The 27568-nt window shown below is 42.2% G+C and overlaps 1 protein-coding gene across 2 annotated transcripts in view; it reads left to right on the top strand.

Annotated features, from left to right (window-relative positions):
* Nucleotides 1-27568, top strand: part of osbpl3b (oxysterol binding protein-like 3b) — a 176928-nt gene that overhangs the window by 101486 nt on the left and 47874 nt on the right. For both annotated transcript variants that reach the window (XM_073024393.1, XM_073024392.1), the window contains 6 exons: nt 5078-5215; nt 7280-7373; nt 11711-11958; nt 17106-17243; nt 19227-19290; nt 23818-23896. In XM_073024393.1, the coding sequence (XP_072880494.1) occupies nt 5078-5215; nt 7280-7373; nt 11711-11958; nt 17106-17243; nt 19227-19290; nt 23818-23896 (761 nt within the window). The remainder of the gene's footprint in view (nt 1-5077; nt 5216-7279; nt 7374-11710; nt 11959-17105; nt 17244-19226; nt 19291-23817; nt 23897-27568) is intronic.

Below are 27568 nucleotides of genomic sequence, written 5' to 3'. Positions count from 1 at the left end.
TATATAAGGTGTTGTTCCTCCAACCTGAGTTTGGATTCATTTTGACAATAGAGGAGGCCATGGATAGACATAGCAGAATGGGAATAGGACGTGGAATTAAAATGTGTGGCCACTGGGAGATCCTGCTTTTTCTGGCAGACCGAGCGTAGGTTTTCAGCGAAACGGTCTCCCAGTCTGCATCGGGTCTCACCAATATATAAAAGGCCACACCGGGAGCACCGGACGCAGTATACCACACCAGCCGACTCACAGGTGAAGTGTCGCCTTACCTGGAAGGACTGTCTGGGGCCCTGAATGGTGGTGAGGGAGGAAGTGCAAGGGCAGGTGTAGCACTTGTTCCGCCTATAAGGATAAGTGCCAGGAGGGAGATCGGTGGGAAGGGATGGGGGGGACGAGTGGACAAGGGAGTCGCGTAGGGAGCGATCCCTGCGAAAAGCAGAAGGGGGGGAGGGAAAAATGTCAACAGAGGGTCAACAGTTCACTGACTTTACTGAGAACTATTGCAGAATTTAAAGGAAAAGAAAAATAGTGAACACTAGGCCAACAGGGCCATTAACTAAAGTCTCAAACTGAAAGTTAAATGCCAACAGTGCGGCTGAAAGCAATACCTGAATTCTAAATGAATACCGCTTCTTTCCAGCGTTAGTGGAAGTGGTAGTCCTCTTTGCCAGAAAAGGATGAGGGTGAGCAGGGAGTGTACCATTAATGCGGTCAACTCTCGACAAGACTACAACGGAAAGAAATACCGCCATAATTAAACCGTAATTAGCTGGAACATGCATGCTAATGAGACAATTGCTGAACCTGTTGTTCAGCCCGACTGCAGCGGCAAGTGGACCCCACATCAGAATCCGTGGTTGTGACAACCACGGCTCTTTTACGGTGATCCTATCCCACTCTTCCGGGGCGCAATGCCATGAAAGATACAGTACTTGTCTTTAGTCCAGGGGTTCTGAACTTTTTTATGCCATGGACCCCTTTGGCAGTCCAGTGAAGCCTATGGACCCTTTTCAGAGTAATGTGTGTGTAACAGCTGTAATGATATGAAAACATCAGTGATTTCTACTGGTGACAAAGTCACAGGTACTGCTAATACGACTAGTTTGTTTCCTATATTCATAACTGAAGGAAATGCTAAATTTCAGCTGGTGAAAATAAAGGTGTAGATTTTTTTCCCATCCGCGGTCACAGATGCCCTAGGGTCCATCCACACCAAAGGAACTGTGGGTCCCAGATTAAGAACCTCTGCCTTGGTCCATTCTATACCCATTAGAAATCAAGCTCTATGTCACCTTTCTCGACACCACCAAAGAAAGGTCAAGAAAGCAATTGTTCTTTTACATTCACACTCTGTTGGGAGAAGCCCAAGAAGATTGGAACGTCTTTCACAGAACAGTGGGAGGTGGCGGTAAATGATAATTGCATATCCACACCTAGATCCCATAATGTTTTAAGCTTCCAGGTGATGGAACTTATGTTGCCGTGTATCTGGGCAGTGTTTTCAGAAAGATCTGTTACTAGGCAGATTAATGGCTGGCACAGACTAGATGGGCCAGACTGCCTGTCTCTATGATGTAGTGTTCTGTGACTCCATGACTCAACGTTACTCTGTAAACTATACTTAGGAGATGCTAATGTATTTTCTCCTTTTGTATCAATTACTTTTTTTTTCCATTTCTCCTTCTCCATCGCTCAACCTGTTTAGAAATAACCTATCTCAAAGAGAATCTATACTTTTCATCACTTTAAGAGTTTAGACCCAGCTGGAGTGCTGTAAAATAAAAGTCCACTAAAAGTTGTGGCTACAGCCCAGTCCATCACAGGTAAAATGCTCCTCACCATTGAGCACATCTACATGGAGCATTATCGCAGGAAAGCAGCATCTATCATCAGGAACGCCCACCACCCAGGTCATGCTCTCTTCTCACTGCTGCTATCAGGAAGGTGGTACAGGAGCCTCAGGACTCACACCACCACATTCAGGAACAGTTGTTACCCCTCAGTCATCAGGCTCTTGAACCAGAGGGGATAATTTCACTCACCCCATCACTGAACTGTTCCCACAACCTATAGACTCACTTTTCACCTCATGTTCTTGATATTGCTTATTTAATTTTTTTCTCTCTTTTTGAATTTGCGCAGTTTGTCTTTTTAACTTCGGTGTTTGTCTGTCTTGTTGGGTGAGGTCTTTCATTGATTCAGCCCAGTACATCTCAAGTAAAACCCTCCCAACCATCTACATGAAATATTGCAGTAGAAAATCAGCATCCCTCATCAAAGATCCTCACCACCCAGGCCAGGCTCTTTCCTCACGGCTGCCATCAGGTAGAAGGTACAGGTGCCTCAGGACTCACACCATCAGGTTCAAGAACAGTTACTACCCCTCAACCATCAGGCTCTTGAACAAAAAAGGATAGCTACACTCATTTAAGAACTCTGTTATATTGTTATTTTGTGCTCATAATTTATTGCTATTTACCATCTGCATTTGCAATTTGTTTACAGTTTACAGTTACTATTCTACAGATTTGCTAAGTATGCCCACAGACTTTCTCTGTGATACAGTAGATTTGTAGAGTAAAATGCTTTTGTGACTAATAGATTCATATGTAATTGAATTATTTACGTACCTGTAGTTTGGATTTAATGGATAAAGTAACACTGTGAATCTGAAATACTTGCTGTTATTGGAATATTTAGCTGGAGCTGTTTGTGTGTTCAGTGGTATGTAGCTAATCTCGGAACTAATTCTATTACCTAGCTATTCAACAAGTCCTATAATACCCAGCAATAATTGCTGTTTGAGCAGGATAATACTTAATTTCTATCACGCTTGATTTCCTAAAAGATCTGGCTCTGATTTTTAGACCGTACTTCTATTCCTAGATTTACCCAACCAGTGAGAATCATATTTCTTTATGTACCTTACTATCTTCCTCAAGTAACTTATGAACTTCACTTAAATCATATCATAACTTCCTAAATCAAACACATGCAACTTTAATCCTGGTGCATCTCCTAATTTAACCATTGAAGTTTTGGTCTGTCAATACTGTACGTTTTCCAAGGCCATCTTTGTCCTTCCTAAGGTATGGTGCCAAAACCTGCAGAGTATCTAATTGAACTTTCATGGTTGAGTAAAAGAAACTGTATCCACAGTTTACCAATTCCCACTTCATCATCATATTTCTCTTCATGAATGTTTTTTGAATCAAAATCAGTTTGTGCCATGTTTGAATAGTTTTCATTTAGGATTAAATTCACATCCTAAAGAAAAGGAACAAATGAAATCTAAGGCCATATTTTTTCTGAAGTAAATTTGTATTAAATTCATTGGCATGGAAGAAAGACTTTAATTTTATATAGCATATTTGATAAAGTCTGGATATCCCATACTAGTTTCGTCCTTCAGAAATATAGTCCCCATTTTCAGATTCACACAAATAGTGGACTAAAAGCAAATTTTTTGTGTGATGTTGATTGGATTTTAGCCAGGACATTGGCCTCCACCATTTTATTTTTCAAAATAATGCCTTGGAATCTTTTAATTCCACCCAAGAAGAGAAGCAGGGCCCATTTAACTTCAGCCTAGTGTTCCTGAAAAGCTGATCTTTAATTTTTTTTAGACTATATTCTTTGGCATAGCTTGAGTGCCATGTGGTAAAATCAGGTACAATTGACTCCCCCCCTCCCCCCCCCCCGGGCAAAGAAATAGAATTTCAACTTCCAAAATTTGCATATCACTGACCAAAAACTTGAATTATGGTATAAAATTAGCTTTTAGAGAAATTTGTTGAGTGGGTGGGGTTTAAGGAAAGTAAATATATACAATTTTTTAAACACTTTTTGATGCATGAATAGATGGTGTTGCTATCTTTATGGAAAATCGTGACAGAAATTATTTCTGGACCATTCTCCAGGGGCGCTGTGGTCACCTCTAATGTTTTTGTGCTGTTGATTTGTCTGATTATTCTTGCTGCGCAGACTTCAGAAAAAATAACGGCTGCAAAAGTCTGGTGGATGTCGGCTGTGTTTGTGTCTTGTGGTTGTATTTTTAAACCTCCATTGCTACATTGGTAGATTTTGCAAAGTGTAAAATGCAAGAGGCTAATTATGAACATAGTCACTCGAATCGTAATGTTTGGTTAACTTATGAGTTATTATTTAATTGGATTTTGAGCGGATTAAACCATAAAGTAATACTAAATGAAATCAAAGTGATAGTTAATTAATTTGTTAATCCTGTTGCCCTTGTGAGATCTTATCCTTTGGTCCTTCCCTGCTCTACTTTCTGGGATATGCGGAGTTATACTGAGATCCATTTCTTGTCAGGTTTAATTATCTTGTCCATTTGTCATATGTAAGTATACAATACGTGTCTTAAAGGCATTATACTGCTCTGACGCACAGCAGTGATCCCCTATCAATTTTTACCTGTTTTATGGTATTCTTTCCTGAAAAATTGTTGGATAGGTTTCAGAATTGGTCCTTTTGACTGTGTTTATGCTGTTATACACAAGCTGGCTGTGAAATCCCAGTCAGCCACATGGATCATTATTGACATTTGACTCCGTCTATGTAAAGTGAACAGGAGTGAAGCTCTCTGTTAAAATCGTGCATCTTGGAGGTTGTCACTTGAGATAATTGGGAATACATCTTGACCCAAAAGAAGTATATGGGAGTGGGAAAAGTTCATCACACGGAGAGATGAGAGGATGGAGACCAGGAAAAGAGGTGCACAGGTTTCTTTCAGAAGCCTCTTTCTCCTCCATTCGTGTAAGAAAATCAAGACCCAGTGACAGTAATGTGCATATTTAATGATGTGCCCTTCCACAGTTTAAGAATAGAAATATAGATCTCATAGTTGTGCTCGCATGAGAAGTTGGAGTGTATTGCAGTCACAAGTAATTCAGATACTGTGCTTTTTAATGTTCAACATTTGAAGATTAGATCTTTTATTGGTGGATGCTTTTGAACTTATAATATTTATTTTTTAAAATTCTGATACAATTCTGAAAGTTCTTGCCCGGGTTAGAATTTGGTATTATAGTTGTCTCTATGTCAATGTATTTTGCAGCAGCAAGACCTCACCCAAGTAAACAATCCCCTGGTCCATCAGCTGTCCAATGAAAGCAGAGTCTCTCGAGCTGACTCTCTCTGTGAGTTCTTTGATGCACAGGAAGTTTTGTTATCTGCAAGCTCATCGGAGAACGAGGTTAGTGTATGTAGTCATTATTCCCTCATCTACAGTGTATTGTGGTTAATTCTGCATTTTAAATACAAGACATGGTTTTTATTCTGCTCTGACAGGTTCCAGTTCCAGCTAAGATTTCTACTTTGCGTAGTGAATTCTGTCATCCTTTGAGATCCTTTGCAGCTTGTTGGGAGTGAACCCAAGCCGGGTCTCATTTCAGAATGTGTTCTGGCTTCACTATAGTAACTTGCCCAGTTGAAAAGCACATTATTTCTGGATCACACATGGGAGTAATTCACATTGTGGCATTGAGATGTGCCTATTATTCATTTAGTTATGGTGCCAACAGAAGCTGATTATTTCAAGGAAACAGCAGGAAGCTGAATGATGTGACATGGGAAATTAATTTTAATATCTAGAATTTTGTACAGATGATAAATATACTATGTGTCACACATAGTGTGTGCTGTGCAGGACGAAGATCATTTTAATTTTTTTTACATCACCATCTGAGGTTCTGCCAAAAGCGGTTGTGTCATCAGCAAATTTATAGATGGTGTTTGAGCTGTGCTTAGCTGCACTGTTATGGGTGTAGAGAGGGCAGAGCAGCAGGCTAAGCATGCAACTTTGAGGTGCATCAGTGTTGATAGTCAGCGAGGAGGAGATGTTATTTCAGACCCACACTGACTGGTCTCCCGATGAGGAAGTCAAGGAAGAGGGAAGTACAGAAGCCCAGGTTTTGAAGCCTGTTGATCTGTTAAATTTACCACCATCTATTCAAATCGTACATTGAATTTGCACCAAGCTCCCAATGGCATTAGGATGGAGGATTCTGTAGTTGTGTATGTGTAGCAAGCATTATCTCTGAACAAGTGTGAAATCCTCATTCAACACACCGTGTAGTCTAATCATTAGGAATGACTAAATCTTTATGTTGCATCTGACCCAGTCTAAATTTCCATTGAAGTTAGTTTATGTGTAAAATCACGGGAGCCACAGTGGCGTAGCGGTTACCATGACGCAATTCCAGATCAGTGCGTCGGAGATTGGAGTTCAGTTCCACCACCGTCTATAAGGAGTTTGTTGTTCTCCCCGTAACCACATGGGCTTCCTCCAGGTGTTGTGGTATCCAAAGAAGTACTGGTTACTAGATTAATTGGTCACATGGGTATAACTGAGTGGCGCTGGTTTGTTGGGCCGGAGGGGCCTGTTACTGTCCTCTACCTCTAAATTTAAAAAAAATAATATCTGGTTGATTAAATTGGGAATGAAAAGTTTGCTTCTGTGGTGGTGGCCTTGAAATTGGTAGATAATTGTAAGTGGCTATTTTGTTTTCCATAGATGCTCTCTGGATGCTGAGTTCCTCCAGCATTTTGTGAGTGTTGGTTTGGATTTCCAGCATCTACAGATTTTCTTGTGTTTATTCACTGAAGTGCTTTGGAGAAGGAAAGTGTCTTGACTGGCTCAACAATCTGACAGAATCTGGATTATCCTTTGAAATAGCCTAGAAAAGCAGTAGTTGCACCAAACGTCTAAAGAAATAATAATGGCCAGCAAGTTAATTGGACATTGTAAATTGTCCTGTGTTTAGGCTAGTGTTAAATAAGGTGGGATTGCTAGACAGCACAGCTTGTTGGGCCAGAATGGACTGTTCCAATCTGTAACTCCAAATAAGTAGTATCAGAACTGCCTGTATTAGCTGGAATAAGTTTGCAGTGGATACTGCTTTAGTTCTCTCGAGCTATAGAACATCTGACCAATTTCATTACTGCATGTTTTACACCTTAGCCAGAGTTTGAATTTTCCCATCGTGTACTAATATGAGTGACATTGGCTGTCCTCATGTTTCTGCCTTCACTTAGCGGTTGCTGGGAGCCCCATTCAGATTTTTCCCTGTGGAGTAATTTCTGGCAATGCCTTTGGAGTTGTTCACTGATCTGTCATCCCAAACTGTAACAAAGGGTTTTGTTTCAAAAGTTACAACTGATTGTACATTGACAATGGCCTTGTGTCAATATTAATATATTTTTTTTTGGATACTACCTAAGTTTTTAATAGCATGAGTATTTTTTCTTTCTGTTGTAGGCTTCAGATGATGATTCCTACGTCAGTGATATAAGTGACAATACATCAGAAGATAACTTAAGCACAGAAGCAGAAGCTCTTGCTCAGACAATATGTAAGATGATTTGGTACATTTTTGGAGTTTGGTACGTTGATTCTGGCAGAACGTGAATGCTTGACGAAGAGAGGGAATGAGTTAGCCTTTTTATTTTCACATCATGATTAATCCCTACAGAATCGAAACTTTTCAATCTTTCTCCAACATGTATTGAAAACTTCTCTCAGATTTTTAAAGCTGATTTTTAAAATGTAAACTGCTGATGAAATGAGAAGAAATGAATTGTATTCTTAACTTTTCTCACAAAGCTGTGATTAACACCAGCTCAGGCACTCGTTGTTTCTGAGATAAACCCATATATAAATCTTGATGGTACAAACTTAAGCATACTTTTGACAAGTGACCCAGCAGGCAACTGTTTATTGAAATTCTTTTAGATTTTCGTCCCTCTCTTATAGAGGCAGGTTAATGAAACCCAACTTATGACTATTTAATTCTTCACAGTGATGACATCTATGACGATTTCCTCAACAACTTACAATTCCCTGGACCTGATCACCTCATTTTCACCGTGGATGTCCAGTCCCTATACACTTCTATCCCCCATCAAGAAAGCTTTAAAGCTGTCAGCATCTTATTTTTATTTTTAAATTAACTGTTTATTCCCTCCATCTCTCTCCCTCTGGTTATCCATCCTATAGGATGATGATGGTTCCTTTCAGTCAGTTAGTGGGGTGACCCCACTCCTCAGAAAGGAACAGCGTGTGCGTGAATGGATTTTAGGTGAGTAGGGAGTTGCACAGGTCCAGACCCACCATCTCGACATCCCCTCCCGGATCCAGCGGCATGGTGGGGTCCAAGACGGCTGGGGGAAGTTCTGTTGCAGTGAATGGCCAGACCAAGCTTTGATGAAAGGGATGCCCTTTCTGTGCTTCATGGCACGTGTTTGCTAGATGGCCGTTGACCCTACAAGAGGGTTCATCCGCCCTTTGACAGGTCTTGTTTTTTTGTCCTGCTGGGTGTCTAGCCACCGTCCTCACCAGGCGAGCCTGGGGGGGAACCGGTTCAGTCATGCGACAGGTAGTATTGGCTACATGGTACCTGAAGCGCTCAGACGAGTGACCTGACCTCAGTAATGCCCAAACTCAATGCTGTCATCCCCTCCATAGACACAGCCTGACCTGTGGAGTTCCTCCAGCATTTTGTGTGTGTTGCTTTGGGTTTCTAGGACCTGTAGAATCTCTTGTGTTTATGACTACCTTGTAAGGTTAATTTTATCTTGTACTTGTATACATAATATTGCTAAGCAATAACTTCCAATTTACTCCATACGGTGCCTTTAACACAGGTAAGAATTGCAGGATACTTTGTGGAAGGTTTATCCAACAAAAAAAAAAGATGCCAACTCATTCAAGGGATGATGGTACAGGTGGCTAAAGCACTGATATTTTTTAATGCACATCTCTAAGAAAGGACAAAGGACAGAGTTTACAGATTCCACAGTGTGGCCTCAGTAGAAGATTGAATTTGTGGTTGAGAGAGTGGCCTCTGACAGATGAGTGGAGCACCAAGACATTGGATGGTTTTAAGGGTAGAACTGATTGCAGGCAAGGTGGGAAACACCTTGAAAGTGTAGGCAATTTGAAAGTACAGGCAAGAATTTTTTAAACGAAGCGTTGCTGAGCATGAAGCCAGAGCAGTTCAGCAAGCAGAGGAGTGATCGTGAATGACACAGCGCGAACAAGGACATGACAAGTAGAGTTTTGGCTAACCACCAGTCGTGCGTTGGATGAGTCAGATCTAAAAACAATGGCAGGATTGGGCCTGGGAATTATTAAGGAGATGGACATAGGTGTTGCAGGAATGTACCCCCAAAACTTTGACTTGGGGATGAATGCAACATGAAGGGTGTGAACGTAAACACGAGGAAATCTGCAGATGCTGGAAATTCAAGCAACAACTCACACAAAATGCTGGTGGAACACAGCAGGCCAGGCAGCATCTATAGGAAGAAGCACTGTCGACGTTTCGGGCCTAGACCCTTCGTCAGGACTAACGGAAAAAAGAGATAGTAGGAGATTTGAGAGGGGGAGGGGGAAACCTGAAATGATAGGAGAAGACAGGAGGGGGAGGGATGAAGCTAAGAGCTGGGAAGTTGATTGGCAAAAGGAATACAAGGCTGGAGAAGAGGGAGTATCATAGGACGGAAGGCCTTGGAAGAAAGGGGAGGGGAGCACCAGAGGAAGATGGAGAACAGGCAAGGAGTTATTGTGAGAGGGACAGAGAGAAAAAAAAAAATTAAAAATTAAGGATGGGGTAAGAAGGGGAAGAGGGGCCTTAACGGAAGTTAGAGAAATAAATTGTGTGTTGCTTGAAGGGCGTGAACAGTTGTTTTCACTTCTGCTCAGTTGCTGGAGAGAAGAATGGAGTTAGTAATCTGGAAAAGGCTGTAGTGGGGACCAAAGATTATGGCTTTCATCTTCCCTGTTATTGGTTGGAAGAAATTTCTGCCCATTGTATATTGAATGTCAGACAAGTATTTTGCATTTTGAATGCAGATGGAAGGAGGTGATGGTGGGTATTAATTGTAGAATCCGAGTCAGGTTTATTATCACTGATGTATGTTGTAAAATTTGCTTTGCAGCAGTAATATAGTGCCATATATAAAATAAATACTATAGATTACAGTAAGAAATATATAAAAAGTAAATAAGTGCTGCAAACGAGGGCAAAATAGTGAGGTAGTGTTCATGGACTATTCAAAAACTTGATAACAGAGGGGAAGATAGATAGATAGATAGATAGATAGATAGATACTTTATTCATCCCCATGGGGAAATTCAACTTTTTTCCAATGTCCCATACACTTGTTGTAGCAAAACTAATTACATACAATACTTAACTCAGTAAAAAATATGATATACATCTAAATCACTATCTCAAAAAGCATTAATAATAGCTTTTAAAAAGTTCTTAAGTCCTGGCGGTAGAATTGTAAAGCCTAATGGCATTGGGGAGTATTGACCTCTTCATCCTGTCTGAGGAGCATTGCATCGATAGTAACCTGTCGCTGAAACTGCTTCTCTGTCTCTGGATGGTGCTATGTAGAGGATGTTCAGAGTTATCCATAATTGACCGTAGCCTACTCAGCGCCCTTCGCTCAGCTACCGATGTTAAACTCTCCAGTACTTTGCCCACGACAAGAACCTGTTCCTTAAGAGTTGAGTGCGTGTCTTCAGGCTCCTGTACTCCTCTCTGGTGGTAGCAATGAGAAGAGGGCAAGTCCTGTATGCTGAGAGTCCTCAATGATGGAGACTGGATTCTTGAGGCACTGCCTTTTGAAGATGTTCTTGTTGGTGCGGAGACTACTGCCCATGCGCTAGTATACATGTGGAAAGTGCTACCATGCTCTTGAGCAATGTGATCGAAGGAGATGAGGTATTGGAGAGTGGGTGTGGAGCAACCCATCGAAGATCCTTTCTCTCCCAGGGATGAGGTCCTTGGGGCTTCTGTTGGCATTTCCGTAGTGCTGGGTTCTACAGGACGGGGTTGCTAACCCAATGTCCAACCCTCCTCCTTTCACAGCCTGGCTTGGGGACTGTCCCTGGCAGAGCATTTTGTGAAGTGGGGCAAAGAGATAAATCCTTGGTGGGTACCTGAGATAATGCTCTGGGCACAGAAAAAGAAGCCATTGCAAATGATTTGGAGAGCACGGGAGAACCAGCTGAGTGCTAGACACCAAAGAAAAGGTGTTGCAGACACCATTTGAGTCATCCAGTTGTTTAAGTGCTTTTCCGCTTAATGGACGGAATTGATCCTGTAAAAATGTAACTGTGCTTTGGTAGCTCCATGACAAAATGGAGTAATTGCTGGTCTGCCAGAAGATCAGGATGTCCATGGAAGAATGCTACTGACTGGCACATTCCAGGCTGCAGGAGTACGTGTCGAGGAACACACTGAAGCTGAGTGCAGTCGCTGTGAGGGCTCAGTGAGGAAGAACCACAGTCCGTGGTTTTTCCACTACTGTAGAGGCAGTGGCTGGTTTAGGTGAGGAAGCCCCTCAATTATTGTAGGATTGTACATCCAGAGGGGGCCACCTGAGCAGCAATAGTCCTACTGGTTTTAAAGAATGTAATAAGAGTATTGAAAGCAAGAATGAAAAAGAAACATTGCTCAGTTTATTTCTGTGAATGTTTTTTTTTATTATGAATAAAGTTTATTTTGTTATATATAAAAAATTAAAATAATCTCTTCTATAAATCTGTGATACCACCACTGTTTCGACTGAGATTCGGAGATTGAGAGCACCTGTGTTGGAAGCAGGCAGTCTCTCTGTTAGTGCATTAACAAGATCCTCCCAACACAAAGCAATGCTTGTTTTTCTTAATGCACAGATCACTCTCAAAACGGCACAAGTCAGCCTAGTAGAAGAAGATCATGCCTGCCAGCTCCAGGACCAAATAATAGTAACATAAGCCTTTGGAATATTCTAAGGAATAACATAGGGAAAGACCTTTCCAAAGTTTCCATGCCAGTTCAATTAAATGAACCACTGAACACACTCCAGCGCCTTTGTGAAGAACTGGAATACAGTGAGCTGCTGGACCAAGCTTCTCAGACAGATGACCCATTTGAAAGAATGGTAAGTAAATGTTTTCACCTCCATGTTCGTCACCTAGTAATTACAGGATCTGTGTATGGGCATGCATACGTGTACTGCATTCATTTTCCATTGTTCCCTTATGGTAAATTGAAAGGAATTTAGTGCATTTGCGAACACAGCCTCAGTCTGTAGATAGTTGTGGTCTGCCTCGTCTGCTAACTGCTTCTTTGTCAAGTTATATTTGTGGTCATTTTTGTCCATAATATGCCCTTCTCTAAGCTGCTCTATATATTATTCTCCAGAATCAGAATCAGGTTTATTATCACTGGCATGTGTTGTGAAACTTGTTAACATAGCAAATTTACCATAAGGGAACAAAAATAATATATTTTAAAAAGTGTGGTAGTGTTCATGGGGTCAATGACCATTTAAGAATCGTACGGCAGAGGGAAAGTTGTTCCTGAATGCTGAGTGTGAGGTCTCGGGCTCCTGTACCTCCTCCTTGATGGTAGCAATGAGAAGAGGGCATGTCCTGGGTGATGGGGGTCCTTAATAATGGATGCCACTTTTCTGAAGCACTGCTCCTTGAATACGTCCTGGGTATCATATGTTGTGAAATTTTTATTTTATGGCAATAGGACAGTGTAATATATAAAATATTTGGAAATCAGTGGTGGAGGGGAAGAAGCTATTTCTAAAACGTTGAGTGTGCATCTTCAGGCTCCTGTACCTTCTCTCTGGTGGTTCTAGTGAGAAAAGGGCATGTCCTGGGATGTGGGCTTCCTTAAGGATGGATGTCATCTTTTTGAGGCATCACCTTTTGAAGGTGTCTTCAATGGTGGCACAGACAGCACCCTCGAGGGAGTGATGTGAGTCTACAACCCTCTGCAGGTTTTTTCCGATCCCGTGCATTGTCGCCTCCACACCAGATGGTGACACAACCCGGCAGAATGCTCTCCACGGTACATCTGTAGAAATTTGCTAGACTCTTTGTTGACATACCAAATCTCCTCAAACCCCTAATGAAACTTAGCGTCTGCATCGCTTCCTCCTTGTAATTCAGACAAGAAATGCAGAAAGTGCCAAGCTGATAAACAGCACCAGTTGTAAAAACAAAAGTTAGGTTTGTTAATTTGGAACACATCTGCCCTCCCCATGGGATTCTGAGCTGAAAGGAGGGACCAGGTGCATGAGGAGCAGTAGGAGAGATACAAAGATGAGCGCAAGAGATTTGGAGAGCCAATGAAAAATCAAAGAACACATATTAAATGGCAATATATACTGTAATGGAAATCAAAAATCTATGAATGTTGGAAAATTTTAATCTGAGATTAAAATTGAAGGTACTGGAAATGCTCAGCAAGTCAGGAAACATCATGTTTCAAGTCAAAGTTCCTGACTGCATCTGGGAAAGAGAAAAAAACAAGTTAACAAGACAATAGTGTAGAGATGGATTGACAAAGGGGATATATCTAAGGTGTTGCAAAGTTCAAAGTACATTTATTATCAAATTATGTACACATTATACAACCTTGAGATTTCTCTCCTAACAGTCAGCCGTGAAACAAAGACACCCAATAAAACCCCATGTATAAAGACTGTCTAACACCCAATGTGCAGAGAATAAAAACTTGTATCATTCGCTTATAAAATTAAAATAGAATGGCCCAGAAAGAAGACTGTCAAACACGTAATGTGCAATGAAACAAAAGCATCATGCAGACAGTTTGAAGAGTATCTGAACGAAAGAACATCAACGCCATGAAGTAAAGGCCAGTGGGCACACAGGGAAAGTGATGTAAAAGTTGCAAAATGCATAAATGTGGGAATTCCCAATAGATCAGGGAGAGAGGAAAACTGAGACACAGTACAGATTGTTTGGCCAGTTCCAATGCAGAAAATGTAATGTGTACTTGCATATGAAATAAGAATTATAATTGAAGCTACCTGCATCCTGGGAGGATTAAATGGCAAGAATGAATATTGCTAATTAAAAATAATCAAATTAAGCAAAGCCAAAGGCATTGTATTCCAGCTGTGATTTTACTAAATGTCACATGAAAAATGTAGAATAATTAAGAGCAATTCAAAAGACCTGATAACAGAGTGGATGTATTAGTGGGCCAGTAAATCTAGAAGCCTGACCTTAATGAGCTCAATTTCTGACTCAGTTCTGTAGAATTAAAATAAGCAAGGTAACGTTGTGGTTAGCACAATGGTATTATAGCGCCAGTGACCTGGGTTCAATTTCACCGCTGTCTGTAAGGAATCTGTAGTTCTCCCGACGACCGCGCGGGTTTCCTCCCACATTCCAAAGACGTATGATTGGTAGGTTAATTGGTCACATGGTTGTAATTGGGCGGCATGGGGTCGCTGGGCTGGAAGGGCCTGTTATTGTGCTGTAAGTTTAAATAAAATAAAATCCCTTTGACTAAATTGAGAATGAAAAAGGTTGCATCTTCAGTGATGACTGTGAAATTGGTATAGTTGTAAATCGCTATTTTGTTCACTGAGGTACTTTTGGGGAAATGGCTTGGCCTTGTGACAGAATCTTGATTATCCTTTAAGATGGCCTTGAAAACCTGTAGGTATACCAAACAGCCAATGAAATAATCATGCATTGTGTGCAGTACTAATTTCCTTTGCACAAGATGGTTAAAAGAGATTATAATTGGGAGCTACTTAAATAAATAATCGTGACTCCTTACGTTCTCCTTTATTCCTTTGTATGGGTGTTACCACATTTACTTCCCAGGGTCAACACAAACTGACTCACGACCAAGGAATGCAAAGCTAAGATGTCCTGATTTAATAGTTAAATAGTTCATTGGTTCCATTTAATATCAGAGAATGTGTACAATATTCAACCTGAAATTCTCGTTCTTCACAGACGTCCACAAGAACGGAAGTTTCCCAAAGAATGAGTGGCAGTTAAAACATTAGAACCCCGAAGCCCCCCTACTCCCCTCTCCCACACACAAACTGCAGCAAGCTCTGTTGGCTTGGAACGTTGTACCTCCTGCAGAACTCAATCCAGCTCTGTACATCCGAGTTGTGCGGCTCCTTTCTTAGGCTCCACGCCATGATTTGTAAGAACTGTCAGGTTCAGTTCAGTCATTTATCACATGTACATCGAAACGTACAGTAAAATGCATCGCTCGTGTCAACAACCTGCACAAGCGAAGGATGTGCTGGGGGCAGCCACACATTCCAGCACCAACATAGCACGCCCACGATACTCGGCAGAACAACACAGAACACAATAAAAAACAGGAAACAACAATACAAGCCCTTTTCACCATTATTCGATGTTACTTTGAGAATATATCCCAGCCCGTAGTAACATGAGGGTGCTGGAGAAATTCAACAGGTCAAGTAATATCTATAGAGGGGAATAAATAGTTGATGTTTTGGGCCAGGACTCTTCTAGTCCCTGGACTTCCAGCCCCCCAAATAAGCAAAAGTCACGTCGCTGAAAGAGACTGCTGTCTCCCTAACCTCACTCACCTCATTGTCGTAAACACGCAAACCTCTTTTTAAACAGTGACCCCCCCAGATTCTGCCACAAGAAGAAACATTCTCCTCGTATTCATCCTAACGCCCCTCAAGGTCTTGAAGGTTTCAACCAAGTCACTGCTCGAAACCTGCAGTGGAGGGCATCTTCATCTGTCCAGCTTCTTCTCGTGAGGCAACCTGCCCATTCTCATCACCAGTCTTGTAAAGATTCCTTAGAGTTCCCAGTACTGAAGATGCAGTCTCTTTATTGAAGCTCCTGGAGTAATCCCTGCATTACCAGCGTATCCTGTACACCATTACACAGTGCTCTGGTATCCTTGGGAACACCATTGTCCGGAAACTTAACTGAGCCAATTGCAGAGAATGTTGTGCTCACAGAGGCAGATCAGGGGCTGGCACTCAGCTGAGAATGATACCTGACGTCTCAAAGACTTTCCAGCACCCAAGGTACAAAATTAAAGTGGAATCCTCTACCAGATACTTGGGGGATGTAAATCACACAGCACTCAAGCCTAGCAATATCCAGAAAGGTGCAGCCCTGTTTGAATTGTACCCCGTCCATCGCCATTGGATTCAGTGTGCAGTATCTCCAAGACCGTTGTTTCAATTGACCATGACTGCTTCAGTTACACCTCCCAGTCCCAGAATCTCTGTCAACCACGAGGGAAAGAGCATCTGGCCCTAGGGTCCCTTCCAAGTCTCGTACTGTTCCTATCAGAAGAGATATGGGTGCTCTATGACAGTAATACATACCAAATGCTGGAGGAACTCAGCAGGCCAGGCATCTGTGGAAAAGAGTAAACAGTCGACAATTCAGTCCAAGATGGTGCCTGGCCTGCTGAGTTCCTCCAGCATTTTGTGTGTTTTGTTCTGGATTTCCAGCACCTGCAGATTTTCTCTTGGCTGTTCCATCACTATCGATGGGTCAGGCCCTGTGGTGCCCACTTATAAGATAAGATTAGCTTTATTTGTCATAGGTACATGGAAAGACAGAGTGGGAGGCATCGTCTGCGTCAGATCAAATCAATGAGGATTGTGCTGGGCAGCCCTCGAGAGCCGCCACCCTTCCAGCAACGACAGAACAACTTACTGACCCAAATCTTCGGGATGTGGGAGGAAACCAATGGAAACTCACATGGTCACGGGAGGAATATATAAAACCCTTACGAATAGCGGTGGAAATCGAACCCGACCTTACAGCTGGCGCACTGTAAGGCATTGTGCTAACCACTACGCTACCGCGCCGACTCACAGTAACCCTGCATACTGACTGCTAAGAAACAGACAATAAATACTACCTTGCCAGTGACCCACAGAATATTTTAATCATTGCCGATAATCGTAAAGCACGTTTCTTTTTGTCAGCCTCTGTAAGTAGCGTAAGCGTCTCGTTTTGTTTCTGTTTGTCTCGGGTACTGCTGTGGTGTGCCAAACAGCAAGTTTACCATTCGGTCACACCTGAGTTAATGAAGTCAAGTCACAGATTTGGTAATATAACTTCCAGATGTTTTCAATGAGCAGACGCTTGCTCAGTTAACATACCTCAGTATGGCAAGAAGCAAGGGACTGGTAATAGCTCTACCTTTTGCCACCTAGTAATAATTCAGCGTTCCTCTGTGCCTAAACTGACAGAATAAGGGCAACAGCATGTATCTCTTCTATTCCCGTAGGCTTTCGTTGCTGCCTTTGCAGTTTCAGCATATGCATCTTCATACCACAGAGCTGGAAGCAAGCCGTTTAACCCAGTTCTAGGGGAGACGTACGAATGCACGAGGAAAGAGAAGGGCTTCAGGTTCATTGCTGAACAGGTAATGACTTCCTTCTGTAGGCCCCGGTTAAGGAATGGGTCAGAACAGTTTGGAGTAACACACAGAACATGCCGCAGGAACTCCGCAGGTCAGGCAACATCTATGGAGGGAAATGAACGGTCAGTGTTTCGGGCCGAGACCCTTCATCAGGACTGGAAGGGGGTAGGGGTGGGGGTGAAGACGGATTAAGAAGGTGAGGGGAGGGGAAGGAAAACAACTGGCGGGTGATAGGTAAGAGGGGGAAGGTGGAGGGTTGGGGGGAAGTGAGAAGCTGTGAGGTGATAGGTGGTGAAGGAGAAGGAGTGTGATGGGCGAGGAGAGTGGACTAAGGATTAAAGAGAAGAAGGAGGGCAATCAAAGGGAGGCACTAGACAGAGAGTGCAAAGAATTTGGAGTTGTGTAAAAGTATTTGTTATCATAAAATCATAATACATTGGAGGTATTAATGTGGGAGTATTTTGTACTGCTATCAAAGTGTGCTTTGCAAGCAAAAGATAAATATGAGTGCATTTTTATTTATTAGTTTAGGTTCAACTCATTAAGTTCTAATTGGTTCACTTCATTGCCCAAAGTGGTGCAGGAATCGCCCATACCTCTATCTGCTGAGGAGGTTCTGATGTCACCCAAAGTTAGGAGAGCAAGGATTCTTGAATGGCTAAGACCGGTGAATCCTTGATGATTTGTTCATCTAAAGAGAAAAACGATCACAGGATGGATCTATTAAAAGGGTATTCTTACAGATACTGTGCTCCAAATGGAGCTCGGAGGACATTGCTTTGGTAATAATTCTGCTTCCAGAGTCATTGAACACTACAGCACTGAAACAGGCCCTTCGGACCATTTAGTCCATGCTATACTTTCATTTGGCCTAGCCCCATTGACCTGACATGCACCATAGTCCTCCACACAACTCCTATCCATGTACCTATCCAAATTTCTCTTCAATGTTGAAATTAAATCTGTTGGCAGCTTGTTTCACACTCATGCCACCCTTTGAGTGAAGAAGTTCCCCCTCATATTCCCTTTAAATAATTCCCCTTTCACCCTTAACCCATGACCTCTATTTCTAATCTTACCCAACCTCTGTGGAAAATAGCTGCTTGAATTTACCCTATTTACACCCTTCGTATCCGGGCAGATGGGGCTCATCAGCTGTGGTTGGCAGTTCATCTAGGAGAAGTAAAAATCTGATCTCAAACCTCCTCTGCCTTACGGCAATACACACTCACGGGGAAGCCTTCGGGAGTAAACCCCGAGGATAAATCTGGAGCAGTCCTACATGGAGTTCGACGCTGTCTGGCAACTCCTGTGACACTGCTGGTGCCAAACCATGTCGGTCTCTGCCGTTCCTTTGGATTCTTCATCTGCTTGAAGTGGGGAGCCTGCTGCGTGGGCAACAGCTTGCTCTCCATATCCCACTGCCCTGGCTCACATTTCGACTTTGACGTAGACAGCTAGGACACAGCTTCCATGCTCAACCCTGACCAATGGAAGGCCACCCCCCCCCCCCCATAGAAATTTATTTCACTCTTAGCAGAATAAAGATTCAGTTCATTCTTCAGGAGAACACCCACCTTCTTGGAGAATTGGAATTCTTCAAAAATGTATTCTAGCTGGAATTTCAGAAGTCCTGTAAGGGCTAATGTGTTGCCTCCTCCCCCACCCTTGCCTTTTACACAAACAGATGGGAATGTGAGGAATGCATCTGATTAGGTTTGGGTTTGAGGCCAAATCCTATGCCCTGGGCCAGAAATGTACTCTATAAAAGAAAATGTGGGTTTATAACGTCAAACCGGTTATTTCCTAATACAGATGCCTAGTGGATGAGAACAATGGTAGAGGTATTAACTGATTAAATTGTTTCACTGTAAAGTTATACATTGTAACTTTACACTTACGTGAAGATTTACGTTGAGAAGTAAATTTAACTCTTTTAAAAAAACAAAGTTTATGGAGAAAAGCTCTCTACAATTGTTTTTCTAGGTCAGCCATCATCCTCCAATATCTGCATGTCATGCTGAATCAAAGAACTTTGCCTTCTGGCAAGGTAGGAGTTTTGTTTTTATAAGCAAATAGTCCAAGGTTGTTTTGCTAAAGACAGCAGACTGCTGTGGAATGGCAATAGTAGAGCATCTGGTGACATAAAGCATAGCTTTTTAAAAGGAAAGTGAATGAAAGTGTAGTTTTCAATTGTAAAGTTGTACTACTTACCCCTGTTCCTTAGCCCAGCCCAGGGAATGCATCTATTTCAAATAGGTACCACACGGGAGGGTGAGCAGCCAGAAGTCATGGTACCATTGACATGGGTAGGATGAGTGACGAGGTTCTGCATAGGGAGTTCAGGGAATCAGGTGCTAAGTTAAAGGGCAGTGATCTCAGGATTGCTAACTGTGCCATGTGCGGGTGAGGCCACAACTAGGAAGATTATACAGTTAATACATGGCTAAGGAGTTGGTGCAGGAGGGAGGGCATAAGTTTTTGGATCATTGGGCTCTCTTCCATGGAAGGTGGGACCTGTACAGAAGGGACGGTTTGCACCTGAACTGGAGGGGGACCAGTATCCTAGCAGGAAGGTTTGCTAATGCTGCATGGTGGGGTTTAAACTAGAGATGCAGGGGGATGAGAACCAGAATGCCAGAACAGATACTGGAGAGGTTATGGAGGCTGATGTTGGTAAGACATCAGACAAAGTTAGGAATCAAAAGGTTGAGCATGGTGCGACTAGTGTCCTGTGTATATTTCAATGCAAAATGTATCGTAGGAAAGGCGGGTTATAGTACTGAAGATGAGGTAGCTGGTTTACAAACAGAAGCAAGGTGGAGTGAGGAGAGGCTGTTGTTAGAGCAAAATTCAAGTCAACGGCATGAGTTGCAATGTAAAAGGTGGACAAAATCGAAAAGGGTGAATACAGGACTGAAGGTATTATATTTAATTTGAATGTGCATAGTATACGGAATAAGGTAGATGAACTTGTAGCGCACTTGCAGATTGGCATGTTGTAGGATCACTAAATCACGACTGAATGTAGACTATAGTTGAGAGCTTAATATCCACGGATTCAGATTGTATCGAAAAGACAGACAGGAAGGCAGAGGGGTTGGCATTTCTTTGTTGGTAAAAAAAAAATTAAGTCAAAATTGTTAGAAAGAGGTGTTATATAGCCGGAAGAATTTGAATCATTTTGGATAGAGCTAAAGAATTGCAATGGTAAAAAGACAATGATGGAAGTTGTATATAGACCCCCTAACAGTAGTAAGGATAAATTACAACGGGAGATTGAAAATACATGCCAAAAGGGCAGTGTTACAATAGTCATGGGGGATTTCAGTATGTAAACAGGTTGGTGCTGGATTCCAGGAGGGAGAATTTCTAGAGCGCCTACGAGATGGCTTTTTAGAGCAGCTCGTGGTTGAGCCCACAAGGGGATCAGCTAGTCTGGATTGGATGTTGTGCAGTGAGCAAGAATTATTTAGAAAGCTTGAGGTAAAAGAACCCTTAGGGAAAAGTGATCATAATATGGTTGAATTCACCTTGAAATTTGAGAAGAAGCTAATGTCAGATGTATCAGTGTTATGTGGAATAAAGAAAATTACAGAGGCATGAGAGAGGAGTCGGCCAGAGTTGATTGGAAAAGAACACTGGCAGGGATGACGGCAGAGCAGCAATGGCTGGAATTTCTGAAAGTAATTTGAAAGGCACAGGATATAAACATCCAAAAGAGGAAGAAGTATTGGCAAGTTGGCACAACCATGGCAAACAGGAGAAATCAAAGCCAACATGAAAGTCAAAGAGAGGGCACATAATAGAGCAAAAATTAGTGGGAGGTTAGAGGATTAGGAAGCTTTTTAAAACCAATGGAAGGCAACTAAAAAAAGTCTTTAAGAGGTAAAGATGGAGTACAAAAGTAAGCTACTCAATAATATTAAAGAGAATACCAAAAGTTCCTTCAGATACATAAAGTGTAAAAGAGAGACGAGAATGGATATCGGACTGCTGGAAAACGATGCTGGAGTGGTAGCAATGGGGGACAACGCAATGGCGGATGAACTAATGAAGGGAGCCTTTTCTGGTGGGCTGCCGGTGACTAGTGGTGCTCCACTGGGGTCTGTGTTGGGACTGGTTCTTTTTATGTTGAATGTCAATGATTTGGATCATGGAATTTGCAGATGATTTGAAGATTGGTGGAGGGACTGGTAGTTTTGAGGAAGTATAGAGGATACAGAGGACTTATAATAGGAGAATGGGCAATGAATAGCAGCTGGAATACAGTGTCGGGAAGTGTATGGTCATGCACTTCGGTAGAAGAAATGAAAGGGCTGACTATTTTCTAAATAGAGAGAAAATACTGAGGTGCAAAGGGACTTGGGAGTCCTTGTGCAGTGTTCTCTAAAGGTTAATTTGCAGGTTGAGTCTATGATGAGGAAGGCAAGTGTGATGTTAGCATTCATTTCAAGAGAACTAGAATATAAAAGCAAGGATGTAATGTTGACATTTTATAAAGCACTGGTGAGGCCTCACGTGGAGTGTTGTGAGCAGGTTTGGGTCCCTTATCGGAGAAAGGATGTGCTGAAACTGGAGAGGGTTCAAAGGAGGTTTGAAAATGATTCCAGGATTGAATGGCTTGTCATATGAACAGCGTCTGATGGCTCTCTCAACCTGTATTGTCTAGTATTCAGGAGAACTAGGGGTGACCTCATTGAAACCTATCGAATGGTGAAAAGCCTTGATGGAGTGGATGTGGAGATGATGTTTCCTATCCTGGGAGAGTCAGAATAGAGGGTCATAGTTTTAGAATGGAGATGAGGAGGAATTTCTTTAGCCAGAGAGTGGTGAATCTATGGAATTCTTTGTCGCAGGCAGCTGTGAGGCCAAGTCCTCAGGTATATTTAAGGCAGAGATTGATAATATCCTTGATTGGTCAGGGTATGAAGGGATTATCAGGAGAAGGTAGGAGACTGGGGCTAAGAGGAAAATTGCATCAGCCATGGTGAAATGACAGAGCAGCCTCAATGGGCCAAATGGCCTAATTCTGCTCCTATGTTTTATGGTCTTATTTTTTTTATAAAGCATGGATTCACATCACTCCCAGGAAAGAATTACTAGCGTTCATTAGGAGGTTAAGAAAGTGCCAGAGCAGTTGACGTGGATGTAGAACAATACAGATGCTCAAAGTTTGAAGTTCAAAGTAAATTTATTATCAAAGTACTGAAAGATATTTTCAGAAAAGTAGCTACTTTTTGTAGATATGATTTCAGAAAACTAGCACAGGATTTATGAACTGAATAATTTGTGCTATACAACACTGAGCACAAATTATATCAAAGTTCAAAGAAAATTTATTACCAAGTATGTATATGTCACCCTAAGATTCATTTTCTTGCGTGCATTCACAGTAGAACAGAATGAAAACTACACACAAAGACTAACAAACAACCCAAGTGCAAAAGAAGATAAATTATGCAAATACATACATAAAGAAAGGAAGAAAGCTAAAAACTAAGTTCCAGAGTCCTTGAAAATGAGTCCATTGATTGTGGAATCAATTCATTGTTGAATTGAGTGAGGTTATCCAAGCTGGTTCAAGTGCCTGATGGTTGAAGGCTGTTTCTTGATGGTGTTGGGCCCAAGGCTCCTGTATCTCTTTCCTGATGGTAGCTGTGAGAAGCAGACATGGCAGAAGATATGCAAAAGATCAATCATTCTTTGCAGAAATATCTGAAAGCTAGGCTGAAATCAGCTTGTTCCTGAAGATGTCTGACTGAATGTTTAGGCAAAACATGAAGAGCAGTGATACAAGTTCTGCAGAAACTCACTGTGATGTTCAGCACACCACAAAGTAAAGTTGGAGCTCTATAAAACCGGGGTGAGAACACTTGGAATATTGTGTTTCAGTTTGGGTCAGCTCACTATAGGAAAGATGTGGAAGCTTGAAAGAGGGTGCAGAGGAGATTTACCAGGATGCTGCCTGGATTGGAAAACAAGTGTTATGAGAATAGGCTGAGCAATCGAAGGCTTTGGAGAGCAGGTGGATGTGAGGTGTGCAAGATGATAAGAGGCATAAATCAAGTGGTAGCCAGGGACATTTTCTCAGGATAGAAATGGTGAAATGGGGTTATAATTTTAAGATAATTGCAGGATGGTATCGGGAGGAGGGGGGATGTCAGAGGTAGTTTTGTGTTTTTTTTTTCCACACAGTATGGTATGTGAGTGGAATCTCCTGCCAGGGGTGGTGGTAGAGGAACATTTAAGAAACTCTTAGATAGGCACATGCATGATAGAAAAGTAGAGGGCAATGTAGGAATGAATGGTTTGATTGATTTTAGAACAGGTTAAAAGGTCAGCACAGCATTCTTAGCCAAAGGGCCTGTGCTGAGATATTCTGTGTTCTATACCTACTAGCTACTATACTGTTTTATCTATCTTTGTTGAGAACAATACGTAGGAGAAACTAAACCATTCGTACATTAAAAATTATCATTTTAATTGTAGATTAAGTTCTTGGAGAAGTATACAGATATTTAATGGAAAGATGGGTTTTTTTTTTAATAACTGTCTCATTTTTCCTCTCCAATAGATGTGAGGTGGAAAAACAAGTTCTGGGGTAAATCAATGGAGATTGTTCCAGTTGGCACAATTCATGTAACAATTCCGACGTAAGTACCTGTTGGAGGAAAACGGCTGAGTTAGTATCAATTTTAAAATTTAGTTAAGCAATGCAAAGGTAGTTCGGTCCAAGAAATCTTTTACGTTTCTTTTTCTTTCTTTACCTTCCAATCGCCATCTTGATTGCTGGTGACTTGTTAGCCCTTCTGGTCAATCACAAGTTCTAGCAACATATAATTGAATAAATTGTTCTACAAGAATTTAAGACTTAAAACCATAAAGCACGTTTCCACATGTAATGCTGATGAGACTCATGATTAACGTTATGATTGCCTGCCCTGGAGAAAGTGTTTTGAGGAATATATCCCTCTGCCAATCTTGATTCTTCCTCAGCTGCAGGGAAGGCAATGTGCCAAATGCCATCAAGGCACTCCTCATGATGTCCAGATTAATCAGCGATTTCAACATTTTAAACTTTGCAGGGAGTCTCCCAGGTTAGGACAGGGCTCCGTTCCAGAGAGTCGGAGATGAACAGAAATTGGTGTGACCGGGAGGCGGACAGGCCTGGGAAGAGTAGCTCCCAGCCAGCCTCACCGGCTCCTTGAGTGAGTGAGTCTGTGCAGCTCGACCCCGTGCCTGATTGTAACCGACTGGGGAGATATGGTGGGGAGAATAGGCACGTGGAAATGTCCTGTCCCCACTTGGCAGAATGCGCCTACAGGTAGGGACACACAAACCCAGTGTAAACAGCAGATGGGCTTTGGAATGTGGGTGGAAACCAAGGCATCCTCAGGAAACCCATGTGGCCGTGAGAAGAAAGTATAAACTCCATAGAGTCAGCAGCGGGAATTGAACACCAATCACAATCTCCGGTACTCTGAAGTGTTATACTAACTTCTACCATGCCAGCCTTTTGACTTGTCGAGGTGAGGTGCATCATTGCTACAAGAAATATTGAGACAATTCTCTCCAAGATCCCTCCTGTTCTTGCTGACAACTGGGGTATGGGCAATGACAAATGTGCCTAATTTGCTATCAATCTCGTTTGCCTTTGTTGTGACTGCTGAACTGAGCCCCATGAAAGCGGCAGCTGGAAGATGTAAAAGTCCTTCTGGGAAATCCATTTAATTCTAAGATTAGCTTCATTTGTCACACGTACACCAAAACATACAGTGAAATGCGTCATTTGTGTCAACGACCAACACGGTCCGAGGATGTGCTGGGGGGCAGCCCGTTAGCGTTGTGCCAACGTAGCATGGCCACAACTTACTAACCCTAACCCATGTGTCTTTGGAACGTGGGAGGCAACCAGAGCAGCCGGAGGAAGCACACACGTCAAGGGGAGGAAATAGAAACTCAATACAGAAATCGGGAGGTATTGAACCCCATTTCTGATTGCTGGCTCTGTAAAGTGTTATGCTAACCACTACGGTATGCCCAACCCTGTTTCTGTATATTTCCATGTTCTTCCTTTTGCTGTTGACATCACAGAACTAACATGGCAGAGAAAACTCTATATAAAAGTACTGGTATCAGCTAGTCTTGATACTGACAAGGAATTCCTGAACTTTAAAGATATCCTCCCTATCTAACATGACAAAATAAAATCTAAAGCTCAGAAATACTGAAAGAAACATGGACAACATGGTGCTATTCTGCGGGATCATTGCATTTATCAAGAATCAATTTTTCATCGAAGTAGTATAAAAGGCAACTAGAATGGATGAAACAGGTGCTGGTAACAAGGAGCAATAGTGTGTAGGTACGAGGAAAGCCCTTAAACTGACAAAGGAGGAGATGGCACAGCTGAAGTATCTGGCTGGTACAATTACAATGTATCGGGGAAAATGTGGAGGAGTAGATTGACCACTGGGGAACGATATACTCAAAGAGGTGTCACCATGTTCAGATATGGACCAAGTGCGGAGTGAGAGACACTGAAGCGGGTTGATAATTCACAGACTTTAACATGAACAGAGTTAGAGGGAAAAGAAAACAATAAACGCTCGGCCAAACAGGGCCATTAACTAAAACTCTCCAATGGAAAACGAAGCCTACACTGCGGCTGAAAGGAATAACTACATATAAAATGAATACCACTAGACTTCAGAGTCAGTTGACTCGACAGTCCAATTTCTCAGGCAAGGCCGAATACAAGCAGGCAGCAAAGCGTTACTGTGCTGGGTTCAAGTCTCGACGGAAAGAATGGAGTTAATACTATCACAATTAAATAATAATTATCTGACGCGCATATTCACGAGCACAATTGCCGTATCTGCTGCGCTGCCGAATCCGTGGTTGTGACAAGAATTCTGTAAGACCATTTGACATCGGAGCAGGATTGGGCCATTTGGCTCATCATATCTGTCTGCCGTTTATAATCCTTCTCAACCCCATTCTCCAACCTTCCTAAACCTTTGACCCCCTTATCAACGTCCAATTTAAATATACCCAATGACTTGGCCTCTGTGGAAATGAATTCCACAGATTTTCACCCTCAGGCTAAAGAAATTCCTTGTTATCTCTGTTCTAAAGGGATGTCCTTGTTTTCCCTGTAGCAGACCAACACAAGCACAGAGGCCATGATTTTGCTGAATGCCAAAACTTACATGAAAGGAACTTGAGCAAAATAAGGAGATTTCCAATTGTCTATTTGATTAGATAGATAGATAGATAGATAGATAGATACTTTATTCATCCCCATGGGGAAATTCAACATTTTTTCCAATGTCCCATACACTTGTTGTAGCAAAAACTCATTACATACAATACTTAACTCAGTAATAATATGATATGCATCTAAATCACTAACTCAAAAAGCATTAATAATAGCTTTAAAAAAGTTCTTAAGTCCTGGCAGTTGAATTGTAAAGCCTAATGGCATTGGGGAGTATTGACCTCTTCATCCTGTCTGAGGAGCATTGCATCGACAGTAACCTGTCGCTGAAACTGCTTCTCTGTCTCTGGATGGTGCTATGTAGAGGATGTTCAGGGTTTTCCATAATTGACCGTAGCCTACTCAGCGCCCTTCGCTCAGCTACCGATGTTAAACTCTCCAGTACTTTGCCCACGACAGAGCCCGCCTTCCTTATCAGCTTATTAAGACGTGAGGCGTCCTTCTTCTTAATGCTTCCTCCCCAACACGCCACCACAAAGAAGAGGGCGCTCTCAACAACTGACCTATAGAACATCTTCAGCATCTCACTGCAGACATTGAATGACGCCAACCTTCTAAGGAAGTACAGTCGACTCTGTGCCTTCCTGCACAAGGCATCTGTGTTGGCAGTCCAGTCTAGCTTCTCGTCCAACTGTACTCCCAGATACTTGTAGGTCTTAACCTGCTCCACACATTCTCCATTAATGATCACTGGCTCCATATGAGGCCTAGATCTCCTAAAGTCCACCACCATCTCCTTGGTCTTGGTGACATTGAGACGCAGGTAGTTTGAGTTGCACCATATCACAAAGTCCTGTATCAGTTTCCTATACTCCTCCTCCTGTCCATTCCTGACACACCCCACTATGGCCGTGTCATCAGCGAACTTCTGCACATGGCAGGACTCCGAGTTATATTGGAAGTCAGATGTGTACAGGGTGAACAGGACCGGAGAGAGTACGGTTCCCTGTGGCGCTCCTGTGTTGCTGACCACTGTGTCAGACCTACAGTCTCCCAACCGCACATACTGAGGTCTATCTGTCAAGTAGTCCACTATCCAATCCAC

The sequence above is a fragment of the Hemitrygon akajei genome, chromosome 20 (genome assembly GCF_048418815.1).
Source record: "Hemitrygon akajei chromosome 20, sHemAka1.3, whole genome shotgun sequence".
Classification (NCBI taxonomy): domain Eukaryota; kingdom Metazoa; phylum Chordata; class Chondrichthyes; order Myliobatiformes; family Dasyatidae; genus Hemitrygon; species Hemitrygon akajei.
This window is presented reverse-complemented; position numbering and strand designations above follow the sequence as displayed.